The 15375-nt window shown below is 40.6% G+C and overlaps 1 protein-coding gene across 1 annotated transcript in view; it reads right to left on the bottom strand.

The window, feature by feature from the left end:
* nrg3b (neuregulin 3b) overlaps positions 1–9861 on the bottom strand; it is a 203231-nt gene extending 193370 nt beyond the window's left edge. The window contains exon 1 of the mRNA XM_041974342.1: positions 7399–9861. Within this exon, the coding sequence (XP_041830276.1) occupies positions 7399–8239 (841 nt within the window). The 5' untranslated portion in view covers positions 8240–9861. The remainder of the gene's footprint in view (positions 1–7398) is intronic.
* Between the last annotated feature and the right edge of the window lie 5514 nt (positions 9862–15375).

The following is a 15375-nucleotide window of genomic DNA, read 5'->3' as shown; positions in this document are numbered from 1 at the left end:
TAATGATATCATTATGTAACTCCTCTGAGTCTTACTAACTAACTAAAGCCAAAAATATGGTTTAAGCTAAAATGTATCTTCTTATCTCTGTGCCTTAAATGTTAGAAGTGGAGGCACGAGAGCCGGCCTCCCAACTGGGAAGATATTTGCAAATCGGTGCAGCTGCACACACTGTGTGGAAGCAGCCCTGCTTGAGCCAGCCTCGGCAAACAAACAGAGCATGTCTCTGGAGAGACAGAGGGGCCTCAGAGGCTGTCTGGCAAATCTGAGTCTGACCTCCCTGGAGAGAGAGGGAGCGGCAAACTGAATTTATATCTTTGTTTTTAATCCCCCTTACACGCTTCACTGGTCCTACTGTAGTACTTTGTGCAGGCTGTATGTACAACCAAGGATAAACAAAAACAAACAAACACATACGTAACCTCTCATGACAAGAAAAACCCTTTTCTTCTTCCCATCTCATCAGAGAAAACGATTGCATATGGCGTTTAGGGCAGAGTAAATGCCAGGGTTATGGCCTCACAACTGTAATGACGCTGGACTGCTTTTCAAACTGAGATGCTATTTTGTTTCAACTATACAATTCAATTCGGCTGCTTTACCATGGAAAAATACAAATAGTCAATTCAATTACATTATTCAATATTGAGATCCTGATCATTTAACACAGCCTTGAAACGTCGCATAAAACTACTGACAAAGAAATAAAATAATAAATGTTAAATGGAAAAAGGAGATGGAGGTTTTGGGGTATTTGGGGTCTTTTGGTTAAGAACAATGGAGACCCAAACAGAGGGTGTCAAGCCCTCTTGCTGCAGTCTCCACTACAGAAGGTCTTAAGGGAAAGACAGGTAGCAAAAAGTCATGAAGGTGGTAAACATGTGTGCCTTAAAAAAGCTACACAGAAGCTGGAAGGTGAATGACAGATGTCCATGGCCACTTCGACAGTGATAAGACAAAGACCTCCAAGTCCACCACACACGCCTGGTGAGAAACCCACAATAATACAGAGACAAAGGAGAGCTGTCTGCACTTAGCAGTAGATCCATTTCCTAATTTATACATGTGTCACTCGAACGTACGCCTGCTGGTTTTGCGACCACCTTTAGCAAGGAAATGAGAGCAATGCTGGACAGTTCTAATCATCAAGGCAAAGGCACATGAACAGGAAATTAATTTTCACCGGTTTCCTGCTGCAAACACCAGCATGCAGCCTGGATTTGTGTGCAAACTGGAAGGCGATGCCCTGGCACCAGGCCTGCGGTGCACACTTTGAGCGAGTCCATTGCTGTGAAATTGTCAAGGTATGCACTGGCACCCACCATGTTTACTGCATTACAGTGAAAGTCGCTGACCTACTAAAATCAATGTTGCCAGACGTTTGATAATTATCATATTTGTACAATAATTTAGCCCTTTCTAGGATGTAAGATCAGTAATTCCAAAATTCCCATGTATGGTGATTTGAACTTTCTTGCTAAGTTACTTTCTCATCAAACACCATACGGATCATGCAGCTGCACACAGCATCCAGCTCAAATGGCTCTACAGCCGATAAACGCTCGACGTATCCTGTGCTGACACATGATGTATCCCACGCCTGGTCTGGCCCATGGGGGGAGCTGGATCATTCCCAATGAAAAGCGGGAGCATAAAGGGACCATATTAAAAGAAAAAAGCACTTGCAGAAGAGGCAAATATCAGAAACTTTTTTATATTTTCAAAGTCTCCACCAGTGGCAGCAGCAGTCAGCCGTGACAGCAGGTCAGTTTACCGTTTAACAAATGAGTGATAGAGGAAAGACAGATGGTGTGGCAAAAACAGGAAAGTTGATCCCCAACTGACATTCTCTGTTGATCTTTAAATGTAGCTGTAATAATGATCCTGGTACTACTTGCTATATGAACTACTGTAAATATTGCTGTGTTTTGTTTCAGTACAGTAATATGTCCCATCAACCCAAACTTAAAAGCTATTGGATATTCCATCCTGGGATATACAGGAGGTCCTAGTTAAGATTTCCTCATATAACCTAGATAAATAATTATTTTATATAATGTGCTGTGTTAAACTGACCGGTGGATATTTTAATACTAAATTTGCTTGGCTATTCTAGTCTGTATACATGTAAGTGTACACAACTGTCCTCATCCAACTCAGAAACGGCTGTAAAACTGTGCCAGTGAGGAACATTTTACTATCCCAGGTTAAATACCAATGTGGGAACCTTTTGACTTAAACTGATTGAAACTAATGTTTTGAGCTGTTCAGTTCAGGCCTGGGATTCATTCTGCACCTCACATAGCTAAAGGTGCTGCCCTGCAAAAGCTGCTTCTTTTCTACCATTCTGTTAAATTCGGTAAAGCTAAAACTACATTAAAGGCTATAATATGTACAGTCTTTAATGTTTTGTTACTGAAGTTAATGGTCCTCAGTCACATCGGGATACAAATTAAGGATACAAATTTTTTTCTCAAAAAAAGATAATTTTGAGTTCCCGGTACGATACTTTAACATTTCTAATATGGCAACACTGTCTAAAATTGAATGAATTGCCAGTCATAAGTTTAAATGGACAAATATGCCTATCTAATAGATTGAAATCAATTTGATCAGAGATTCCAACTGACATGTTTACATGGACTCTACATAAAATGATCCAATCAGTTGTGTGTTAACATGATTGCAGGATTTGTTATTCAGTGTAAAAAATATCAATGAAGTAATCTCTGAAATACACTTGTGGATGGCCAATGATAGTTCTGTCCCCATTTTCATATATCACCACCAGCAAAGTCGGCTGGTTTAGCTGTGAAAATCAGGACTAAAGTTGCTTTAGACGGCCTCTTGAGCAGATTAAAATAACTTTTGACAATCTCTAATAATTCACTTTTATTCAGCTTCTTCAGACCCACCTCTTTATAGAAAATTTTACCAGAGTTTAATTAGCTGATTGGGTAATTATCAGCATGCAAAAAGCCTCTGTTGCCCTCTGGATGTTGTGCAGGCATGCATGACGTATGCATAAATTACGAAAATATGCCATTCTTTCATACGTTCATCTGCACAAAATGTGTTGTCATTTCTATTTTCTCAAGTCAGTTTAAAGACAGTCTTTTTGTAATAAAAAAAACTAAAAATGTGCGTGAGACTGGGCTTTCAGAGGGGATCTACAAAATAATTAGAAGTGAGCATGCTGCAGAATAATTGTTTTATCTTCATTATACTGTTTTTAAAAAAAATCCTAGGAAGTCAAAATCATAATTTTGAAAAAAATTAAATAAATCACACCATTTTGTATCTGATATTGTATCTGGTGCTGTATCCACTTTGTGAGTCGTTTTGTGCATCATGATGGCGTGTTTTGGTCCCAGAGGCACCTACAGTCTTGAAAAGACTGTTTTTTAGTTCTTTGGCTGGTCTAAGTATGACTGGCCTTGAGAAAATGTTTTCAAATAACAGCATCCCAATCATACCAGACACAATCACAAACTAATCAAAAGAGATCAAAATTATGAGTTTGATAGTTACAATCTGTTCATCATCAGCCATGAAAAAAATCCTCTGAACAAGCAGTTCAAAGACACAGAAGTAACTACGAAGCATTCAAGTGCCGAGGGATCCAGCTGATAAATTAAACCCATAGGGAACAGCAACACACTTTCATCTTTTTTAAGTGCCTTAACTGCACAGCTGTTTAGATTTAATAGCTGTTGTTTCCCTCAGCTGATTTACGGCTGCATGGGTAGGCGTGTCAGTTTCCTTGCATTCTGGCTCCTGCACAGTTGGAAGATGGCACTTCCCACATATAAAGATGCTAACTGACTCGGCTGATTTCCTAGAAACAGCAACTTACTTCAGTGACGAACAACAACAGACCTTTGAATTGCTTCAAGAAAATTTGAATGTGGGTGGCTATTCATGAGGCTGGGGATGGGCTAGTGAGATGTGCATGGAATTACAACCACTAAGGAAGATTTCTTGCAACTGAGAAGCAAGTTGAACAGGCCCTGAGCCAACAGTGTCCCATAGTTTCCCAACAGGCATTCATTGTTCACGGCTCCATTCGCCTCTCATGTCCCTACTTCTCAGCCAATGAAGCTTCCATAGAGAGAGTGGAATCAGATACACAGAATCTCAAATGGAGGAAATGAAATGATAGATTCATAAGGATGAGCAAACACAAGCAGCTTGTTTGTCTTTGTATTCACAAGTGTGCCAGTTTTTGTGTAACTGCCCATATGCTCATGAATGTGAGCTGAGGAGCTAAGTAAAAGGAAGAAGGAACCACAAAAGAATAGCAAAAATAGATGGTGGAATACAATGACAGAATGAGCAGGCACAATAACCACAGGGAAAGAGGGAGAGTGAGGGAGAAAGAGGAGGTAAGAAAACAAAAGGACAAGGTAAAATATGCCTCCATCCTCAATGGACAAAGCTGGTCTTTCAGGACATACACTCATTTAGATCTTAACCAAATGAGCAATAGCAATGAAAAACATGAGGAGGGTCATTTTATGACTTCCTAACATATATGCAATCCAAGCTACCTAAATCTGCGACTGTACCTCATATCTGTATTAGCACACATCATAAAATGAAAGATGAATTGCTGTGGGTGAAATAAGATGCACCTGAAGCCACGTTTTACAGAACATTTCATCATCAGCTAAAACATTTTCTGTGTATCATTACACTTTTAATATGCTGCATTGCACAACTCTAAGGTTTTTCTAAGCATAACAAGAGGGTCAAATTAATTTTTTAAATATACAAAGGTACAATAAAGAGAGCGCCTTGTGATTTTAACCAATGGCAACTATATCATTCATTGTTAGGCACACAAAAAGATAAGAGCTTAACCACAAGAATTTCCAGATTTTCACAGATTGTACTAAATGTGAAGCTTTAAATTCCAGCAATTCCCCCTGAAAATTCCACAACACATCCTGTGACTTTCTTATATATTGGTGCTAAATCATAAGTCCTCAAATGAGACTTGGATATATTAAAGACTCCAAACTCTTGGCTGGACAATGATTTCTTCTACTCAATAATGGGAATGAGGCAACTTATTGTGTTTTTTTTTTTTTTTTTGTTTGTTTGTTTTGTTTTGTTTTTTTCTTTTTCTCACAATAAAATCTCTTTCTGAATTTGCATACGCAGTGACAGTGATCAACAGCTGATCACAATAGCTGTAACTCTTCCACACCCAATAAGTCATCTGGTTGTCAAAACAACATTAGTCATCAACATCTAAATATACTGAGACATTAGGACAATTATTTATTTCCAGACACATATGGAATCACAAAATCCTTTTCGCTGGAATACTTTATTACAGCTACTAATGTTAAAAATGACTTATCTGTGCTCACCAAGGACTTTCTAGTTGTTAGGGCAATCATTTTAGTACACTGACAGAAGTTTTTATATGTTTGAGATTTTATCAGATTTTATTCTCCCAAATTTTCAATTGTGCAACGATTAGAAAAATATTTCCTGTGGAAATCATTAAATAACAGTTATTAAAACATTCATCATCCTCATTCACTCTCTTTTCTAATTTCATTTACATTAAATGACAGAGATTACCAAAGCAGTCAGTTCAAACTTAGTGAGCTGTGCAGATCTGTGCTTTGGTACCCTCGAAGTGGCATCTGTTGTCTCACAGATATTTGCAAAATGTGAGGGAAAAGCCCCCTCACTGTGATGGAAACTTGTTGGAGACTTACCAGAAATATTGGTCTCCTGTGGTAATTGTTCGTATTTGAAAGCATTTATTAACAAAGAGCAGCTTTACTAAGTATGCTTTAGCGTGTGAGGGCTGTGGCCTTTTATAGAATACAGCACAAACAGATGCTTCCTGATGTTCACACAAGGGAGCTGCTCGCTTTGGCAGCTTTCAGCTGTTTGGCAGCTCTTTGGCAAGTGATGTAATTGACTCTGGAGCAGCGGATTATTTAGCAGGAGGAGTCTGAGGACTGTCTATGGCCATATAAAGCCAACTGCACTGAAACTATTTTGCCCAAAGATTAAGAAGAAAATGTCACTTGATCATTGTTTGGGGCTGGAATCAATGCCGCTGATGCATCCAAATGATAAACAAGAGGATTAGTGTACAGTCAACCGGAACTGTTGTCCAAACATACAACCCATACAAAAAATGGGAGAAATTTAGGTTTCAGTTCTCAAATGAACAGCTTGTCATTGCCAAATTACGATGGTAAATCCACATACAAGAAGCTAAAATGAGATTAAATGAAAATTAAACTTATGAGTGAAGAATCTAAAGACTATATTCTTGAAAGCCATAGTCACTACTCATGATTAAACATCCTGCCCCACCCACATCTAAAAAAAATCTGCAGGAAAGATATTCTTAATGAAAATAACTATCATGAAGCCTTCTTCTTTTACACATTTCAAAATATGCAAAATTCACAGCTTCCCTGCTTTATACCCCCAATCTCCCTCAAGCCTTTCCCTCACTTAGCCCTCTCCATCTGCTTTCTCTCTCTTCTCACAGCTTCCACTCTTCATTCCCCTGCTTTGTTATGCTCTCCGCATTGGAGTCCTTCATTCGCCTTCCTCTTTAACTTTGTTGTTTTTCAAAGATTTTCTCCTCATTTTCTTCCGTTTCTATTCCATTTCCACTTGTCCCCTGATACCTTGTTCTCTTCCTTGTATCATCTTATGTCCCCTCTTACCCTGCTTCGTTTTCTCCTTTCTCACCCCCCTATCTCCCTGCAGTGTGAAAGCTGTACCTGCGAGATTCTGCTAAATAGTATGTGTGGCCTTGCTATATCTGATTCCTCTAGACAGGAGGTGAAAGCTAACCTTTCTCTCTGCTCGACACCTTACCAGCTACTGGTATTTGTTTTTTTATAAAATAACTATGCTGTCCTTGGTCACAGCACACATTACAGAGATTTACTATTTCAACTCTGGCAAAATGGAGCCCTGCCTTTAATGGTATTTAAACCACTTTGTAGGAAAAGAGAAAAAAGAAAAAGGCCCTTCTCTGGAGGTAAGATTCATATCGGATTAATGCACAATTGAAAGATAAAGATGAGAGGGGTGAAAAAACTGAGAATATCCCTTGATATCAGGCTGTGCTAATGAATACATTAATATTACGGTCCTGGAGTATCCATTTTCCATGTGGCTATAAAAGGAAAATGTATAAAATCCCAGGGAATTTGCTGTAACAAAGCATATCAGTAAAAAGAAGTTTCCCTTACCAGGTACAGGTAATAGTTAGTTACTACAGTGAAACACCAATCTTGCTCCCAGAAAGATCCAAGGACTCCTCTGATACTTATCCCGAGTTCCACATGTAAATTCACACAACTGTACACACTCATAAACCATCATTAACCCCTAAAGTGAACTCACGTGTTCTGAAGCGGTGGTGTGGGCGTGTGGATGGGCCCTTTCCTGGGCGCCCATGATTCCAGCGTGACGTCGGCTTCATTGGAGCTGCTGGCTGGGAGGTGGTCTGCTGTACCTTAAAGGTGCTCTTCACAATTACTGTAGTTGTAGTGGATGCTGTGGTGGTGACAGTGGGAGAAGTCTGTCCTGGCTTTGAGTTGGCAGCTCCATTACGTCCATTACCAGCGCTGCTTCCTTTTCTGACAGTACTGCGAGGGGTGACCTCCTTCCCACTGGGTGGTGGGGTTAGTCGGGTGGCACGAGTAGCAGAGGTGGTGACCACAGTCCCACTAATGCGGGTGCCAACACGGTTATGCAAATGTGGGGCACGATTGCCATCTCCACTCGCAGTGCTGCCATTTGCTGAGTGGTTTGCTGGCGGCCCTGATCGAGTTCTTGGCGCTGGGGCGGTACCATCCGCGGCTAGTGGTGTAGTAGTCGACACCATTGCTGTAGATGCAGCTAAAGTTGTGGTGGCGGTGGAAATGTCAGGCCCCTTGGGCATGGCACTGGGTTTTGAGAGAAATATAGGGTCTTGCCCGATGCTACCTTTAGGGTCCACCAGATCAGTGGGGACATAGTCTTGGACAGAGCCCACTACAATCCATTTCAGCAGCATGAGGCTGAGTCCCAGTCCCACAAAGCCCATGACCAGGGGCACAGCACAAAGCCAAGTCTGCTGGCGAGGCCACACAGCACAGGGGCCACAGCGAAGAGGGCCTGGGGCTCGAGGAGATGCTTGTTCATCCCCTGGCTCTTCCAGAGTCATGGCCGCTAGAGTGCTTGCACCAGAGCGCTCACTCATCCTGCAGGAGATTTCTGTCTCTTAGGGGGCTTGGGAGGTCAAACAGGTGGCCAGCTGATACAGGGACATATGCGAGGAAGGAGATGGGGTGCAGAAGAAAAGCTGTGCATCTTAAATAAACAGACTCACAATGCCTTGCCTATATACCTACATGCACAAGTGTATAACATGAACTCACAAGCACCCACAAGCAGAGCAGACACAATACACTCACAGTCACGTACTAATTAAAAGCTGGCACAGCACTCAAATGCATTCTCAAGCAACATAACCTACACTCCCTCTGGCGGACAACAAACCAAACGCACTCACACACACTCATCTGCGCGCACACACACAAGTACACGAGAACATTCACACTTCCACAGGAGCCCACAGGTTATGAGCAGGTGAGTTAGGCGGGTTGGAGGGGGCTTTCAGGGGCGCCTCACTGTAGTTTGGCGCTAACGAAGCGATGATAAATCCCAGGGTGCTTCACTCCTGTGTTTTAAAAAAAGCGTCGCAAAAAGAACGGAGGAGGGTATCGATCCGTTACGTGATGAGCTTCAGACTGGAGCTGTAAATCCATGTGCGTGTGAGCGTGCTTAGACCATCAGCCCAGGCAACGACAGCACCCTGCTCCACTATCAGTGGGCTGATTATCGGCCGCATGAGGTCCTTAAAATACAAACCAAAGATTGTTCCTCTGCCGATGTAGTCTCTTAGGTTTCATATGAGTTCATTTGACCTCATACACATATAACGGGATTGCTTTTTTCCACTTGTCTCTGCAGGCTGCTTCAAGTTTGCCTCTAAAACCCTCAGAAACGGCCACCCGTTTGGTCACCCTCAGCTGGCGGTAATCCACGCCGGGGAAAGCCACAAAACTGAAACGAGGCAGGGCAGACGGGATCTGATGTGATCTGCCAATGAGATTTGAGTGATGTTGTTGTTGGCGGTACCCTGGGAAGCGGGCTAAATCCAACTGATCCAGGTCCAATCCCTGCGCTGACCACCCCACTCTGATTTCCCGTAATGACAGCGGTGTCACCAGAGCTGTCTCTCTGCGGTTAGTTACTCTGATGGCAGATCCTGTATTACTGGCGGAGGGGAGGGAAAAAAATAAGCCCCCCACAATTCGTTTACCTTCACTGCATTCCCACAGTGGTGCAGGCAGCAGAAGAGGAGACGGAGAGAAGCGAGGTTGGGGTAAGAGAGAGGGAGGGGGCTGCTGCTCTGAAAAAAATGATGCGGCGGCTGTTCTTGGAGGCTGCAGACTGGGGAGAGACGGAGGGAGGGAGGGGAGGCTAGCTCAGTCCGCGGTGGGTGATGTGGGTTCCAGGGCTTCTGTCCCATCAGGCGCTCTCCTCCGGTTCATCACCGTCCTCAGTACTCCAAAGTGACTGCCTTATGCCTCCCTCTAAACTCCGCGGATGTAGGTGTGCGCTGACTCACTCATCAGCCAAAGGAAAAAAAGAAGATAAAAAAGAAGAAGAAAAAAGAGAGAAGAGAAATATTCCGGTAGGCAGAAACAGGAAGGTGCAGGAAAAACAAGCGAAAGAGTATAGATGCGTGTTGGCTAAGCTCTGCAGCAGATGCAGATGGGAGGCAGAGGAAGGAGGAGGCGGCAGCAACAGCAGCAGTGGCACGCCTCGTACACACGCGCACACAGGAGAGGAGAGGCGCTACCATAGACACACCCCAGGGAGCGGTGAGACCGAGGGAGGGAGAGAAGGAATGGGAGGAGGAGAAGCACCACCCGATTTCTCTCACCAGCGGCACCCAAGAGCAAACAAACCAAACACCAGGGCTCATAATTTATTGGCGACTTCGAGCACTACTTCAACTTGATGCTTCCGTGGGCTGTAGGTGAATCCCTGATTTTACAGTTCACACGGGACTACGGCTTTAGCTTCAAAGCCAGACAGGTTTTATGAGCAAGGCAAAATATGACTGAACAAATGGTTTTGTAAAGCCCGCAAAATGTGTCAGCAATACCTGAAAATGGCTGTTAAAGAAGAAGGTGATTAGACCCTACAGTAAAATGAACATGAACGATTGGGCGGATTGAAGCTGAGTGGTGGGGAACCGGGATGTGTTGTGGCATTTGCTCCATACTGGTAAAGCATTTCTGGACCAGAAATTTGGTCAGGCTGGGGAATGTGGATTTAGTCCTTTTTTTGCATGGATAATTGGCTTTTTTAATCCCATTAGGACCACACATGTTGACCTGAATTTCTCAGCCTGTTTCAACACTTACTGAGACCAGTTCAGAGGCATCCTGAGTTATTTCTTCTGACCCATTGGATTAGGTCAGTCATTTTGGGTTCCTGGGAAAAAATGAATAAAAATCTTCCTATATTAAAACATGGCAGCCAAAGTGTTTAAAATTAGATACAAGTTTAGTCTTTTGTTAGATTCAGAGGAAAGATTTAGGCCAGATAAATGCAGCTTGTCTTTCACAGTTTCTTTAAGATAAGTCAGGTTGTGACCTTATTCGTATATCTACTTCTTTACAACATTTTTCATTACCAAAGAAAAATAGAAGTCAGAAGTTGAAAAATATTGCCTTCTTGGAAAATGTAGCCTTATAATAAACTACGAATACTGCTGTGTGCAGGATATGAATTGTATGCTCTCTGCACTATGTGATAATGGAATTCAAAGAATTAAATGAAAAAAATGGTGGCAAACGGAAAAAAGAAGGTGAGATAAAGTGGTAAAATAAAGCCAGGTGATTTATATTAGCATCTGTAACACATGGTTCAAGATCCGAAACCCTTCAGTCCTTCCTAAAAACTTCCAAAAAGATAATTCATTACAGTTTACATGGCTTGTGGCTGATGGCAACTATTTCAAACTCCACACATTCCCTGTAATGATGCCATCTTAAATGTTTTTACAACAATTTGCGTAATACCCTGAGGATGGTTTGCCAAATGATTTTCATAAGTAAAAGGAGGAGTCATTTAATATTTCCATGCTTATTTGTATTTTTACATATATCACATTTTTTTATTAAGGGCTTTGCGCATGTCTGTGGTGAGTCTGACTGCATTGTTTACTGCTTTTGGTGCACAGAGGTAATGTCCTCAGAAGATTCTTTTGAAGCTGACAGGCTAGTGACAGTCATTCCCTCCCATGAATTTTTAGCACTGCTTTCACTTCTCTAAAGCATATGAAGATCTTAAGAATAAATTATTCAAAGCATTGCAATTTTGGCTTTTTTTTTTGTTAAACTTTTAGGAGTTGGTGGAAAGTTTCCTTCATATTTTTGCTACAGTATAACTGTTTCCTAAGGATAAATACAAAGGAAAGCTTTACATTTAATATAAAAAAAACTGTTGTTGTTTTTTGTTATTTCTAATCAAGAAAATTTATAAAGCAGCATGCATGCATTAACTATGCACCAGTTTATTTAGATTTTTAAAATGCAAAATAATCACATATAGACTTATATGTACAGTTAAACATGAAGATTTTATGTAACAATCATTTTCTTTTGTTGCTGGTTTTGGTGAGACTGAAATGACACTATTTTCTCTTTATTTGTTCAAAACTAGTTGTGGTTCAAACCCTCCTAATACTACAGCCAATGACCCGTTCAGGTGTCTGCAATGCCCCACTTCCACTGTCTAAAGGGAGCCATTAAGGTCAATGCCTTTGATGAATGTTCACTGACATACGTTAAAAGTTCATCTTGTTGCTTATCCACTAACTCTGTTCTTGGAGGGTTGTCTGTAGAAGGAAATATAATTTCATCGGTTCCATTCCCCTGAGTGCCAGCTGGTCTAAGAATATTTATATCTTCATGGACAGATGCAGACAAGGGCACTGGAAGTAGTAAGGCCAAGGGCCTAGTAATTCCCTTTTTACACCCCTTTTCTACTTTGGTTTTAATTACAGCTCTCCACATTCCTATTCCTAATTCAGGACTGTTGTTTTCCTTCTCCAAATAGTCATTCTGTGTTTTCTTTTTTATATAATTATAATATTTTTCTACAGATGCATGAACCAAGTTACCATTGACTTATTAAATCTGCTGTCATCTGGTAAAAATTCCAGTTTTTTTTTGTTTTTTTTTAGGTCACAATGTATATATTATACAGCTTTATTGTTAGTTATTCTGTTTTATATCTCACTTGGACTTTTTTCCATTCTAAGGCCAACAAAGTGGACCAGTGGGCCTCCAGAGGATGAAGATATGCATGAGATCTTCACTAAGAAGTGGACTCCCAGTTGAATAGACTATTTGCCACCATTTCCCTACTCTCTTTCACCATATTTCATTTTCTCTTCCCCCCACTGCCAAATAAAATCCAAAGAGGAAAAAAAGAAGGATATTATAGTTATGGATACTTTCTTGCCTTTATGCATCTCCTTTAATACCATTGGTGTCTCTTCAGAAAAACGGCTGCAATTTAGTTCAATGGTAACCATTCTTACTTTCTTATAATAATAATAATAATAATAATAATAATAATAATAATAATAATAATAATAATGGATTAGATTTATGTGGTGCTTTTCAAGGCACTGTTGGCATAAATGCTGGCAACCTCTATCACAGTGCTGATTATAACCATGTGCATAGTATTAAAAATCCGTGTCCAATCTCAGTGCTTCTGTCTGCAGTAGCACATCTCCTGAGAGCTACTGTTTAACAAGACTGACCTGGCACAGCTCTCTTGGATGTATAATTGTGTGCACTTTCAGGGAGATGCATTGCTCCTGTTGAAACGCTCAAGCTTTTTCTCTACCACACAGAAAAATAACATCTGTACAGTGTTTGGATGCCTAAGTGGGCTTACTGTCCATAAAAAGCTAAAGACTGGTAGACAACTACTATTCCTAAAGTAAAAATAAATTCAGAATTTCATAATGATGTTCTTTTTTCCTTGACTTATTCTTATGGTTTCCTGCACATGTGTGGAGCCTGTAAAGGTGAATGCAGTCTTGGGTTGTCTCCTGTCCACCTCTGTGAAATAAGATTTGTGCTTAATGGGGATCACCGATTTCTACCAGTGGCTCTGTGGGTAGCATAGCATTACTCCTAAATAATGTGTCAGGTAGGATTGCTTTCTGCCACTGCTGAACCTCAAGAAAACAGCCTTCACAAAGCACTGATGGTGTCTTCCTCAGGCTATGAGAATAATTAGCTAGTTAAACATTTCTGTGGATAGTCACTTCTGCTCTTAATTTGTTAGCTATTAAAATCCGGTGGGTGATTAGAAACATCTAACAGTAATCCACAGGATGTCACCTTTGTAGATACCACAGTTCATCTCTGAATTTCTGGACGTGTAAGTGATGCTACATTTCCCTAGCCTGGCCTTCAACCCTGAGTTAAATGAGCACATGAGAGTTAATCAGGAGAATCCTCATGGCGCTGGCCAACTGCATCTTGTTCATCCACTTTGAAATCCCAGCACTTGTGGGATCAATGCACTTGCAAATATACCACAGATCTTGTTCACAGGGACGTCTCCATTTAAAAGTCAGATGGGTTACCTGTCAGAGCAGAACCCAGACGTGAGTGCAAAGAGCCTTGTTAGGCAATATGTCCTATTCTGAAGAAGAGACAGAGATTTCTTGGTGAATGCCATGATAGGCAGAGAGTTGAGACAGACAAATTTGATACAACATATTTTACTTTTGTGACATTATAACAAGACACAACAAGTAAGATCAGTTCTGAGTTCCCCCATGCTCAGGTTTAAGCAGCTGATGTTTACATATACAAGAGTTCTGAAATTCATGCCAAACAAAATCTGTTCCTGTAAATTACAATCAAAATCTACTTACAAGTGGAGTTATAAAACAAACAAACAAAAAAAAAACATTTACATAAAAAAATACAAATCTTTTGTCTGCTTATTATGAACATGCAGTCTGGCTTAACAACCCACTCTGTGGGTCCCCACTTCATCACCTATGTGTACTCACAGGTCAAATACCATTATGTTATCCAGTGTGCTTTTTCACTGTGTAAACAGAAGCTGTATAAAACTTTTTTGCTTTGCTCAGTTACAGTTTATCAGAGGTGACAGCAAATATCCCTTAAGAAGTGGCCACAGCCAAGTGTTGACTAGGTCTATCAAAGCTACATCTGTCTGCTTATTCAACCAAGAGATGTAGACCAGATGAAGCAGGGAGAAGAAAACAGTAAGCCAGAGCCAGAGAGCTGGCCATGGTGCTGAATCTGGAGGCAATAATATTGAAGCCACCAGAGAAGTCATAATATTTCATTTCAATAGACTAACAAATGGCAAAAGCCATTTCATAAAATAATACACACATTTAAGCACTCTAAAAATCAGCCTATATTACATTTCTACCATGTAAACGTGTTAATAATAACAGTATAGCTATGGGCATCAATGCTCTTCCAAATGCAACTTAGAAAGTAAGTCTTAAGTATCTTATCTCTGTGGTGCAGCAGGCAGACCTTGTTACAGCTCTAGCTGTAATTAAATGAGTCTCAAGTTAAAACACTACAGAAATTAGCCATGTATATTCTAAATTTAAAATCTGCTAAGTCATAACTTCTAAATGGGATCAGATGTTCCCATTGCAGTGGACCTGCAACTTTCCTCATCACATTTACAAAAAAGTTCTTCATTTCATGATGGTAATAGTGGTGATAATGTGCAGGGAAAGATGCTGTTGCACATGCCCTATGTTTTTATTTAGGCTGTGTCAGTTGTGATATATTATATGTGCAGCTTAGTCATCTGGGTTTTTTAGTTCAAACAACTGTGAGTTTAGGGACAGTGTAGTGTTCAACATTGTTTTTAATACAGAACTTGTTTCCTTTCATTGCTTTGACACCAAACGATTTTACCTTCTCTTTTTTTCTTCACAGATCTTTTTTATTAATGTTATTGTTTTATCTAACACACCAACAAGCACTTAGCTGACCTCCAGTGACTTCCTGATGGGAGCTCTGTCTGCAGCCATTTTGTGACTTTAAGGGTGGTCCTTAATATTAGAAGCATTATCTTTGAATGGTACAGCTTTGTGAAACTGAGAAACAAATCCATTTCCTAGAGGTACTGTTTCCTCTCTTTTCTGTTGTTTAACTTGACTGCCTTGATCTTATCTGATTGTAAATAGAAGGAACAATTTCCACCTCTCTATTCTATTCAGATATTAGA

Source organism: Melanotaenia boesemani, chromosome 21, assembly GCF_017639745.1.
Source record: "Melanotaenia boesemani isolate fMelBoe1 chromosome 21, fMelBoe1.pri, whole genome shotgun sequence".
NCBI classification, from domain to species: Eukaryota; Metazoa; Chordata; class Actinopteri; order Atheriniformes; family Melanotaeniidae; genus Melanotaenia; species Melanotaenia boesemani.
The sequence above is the reverse complement of the archived record's forward strand: the minus strand, read 5'-3'. Positions and strand labels throughout refer to the sequence as shown.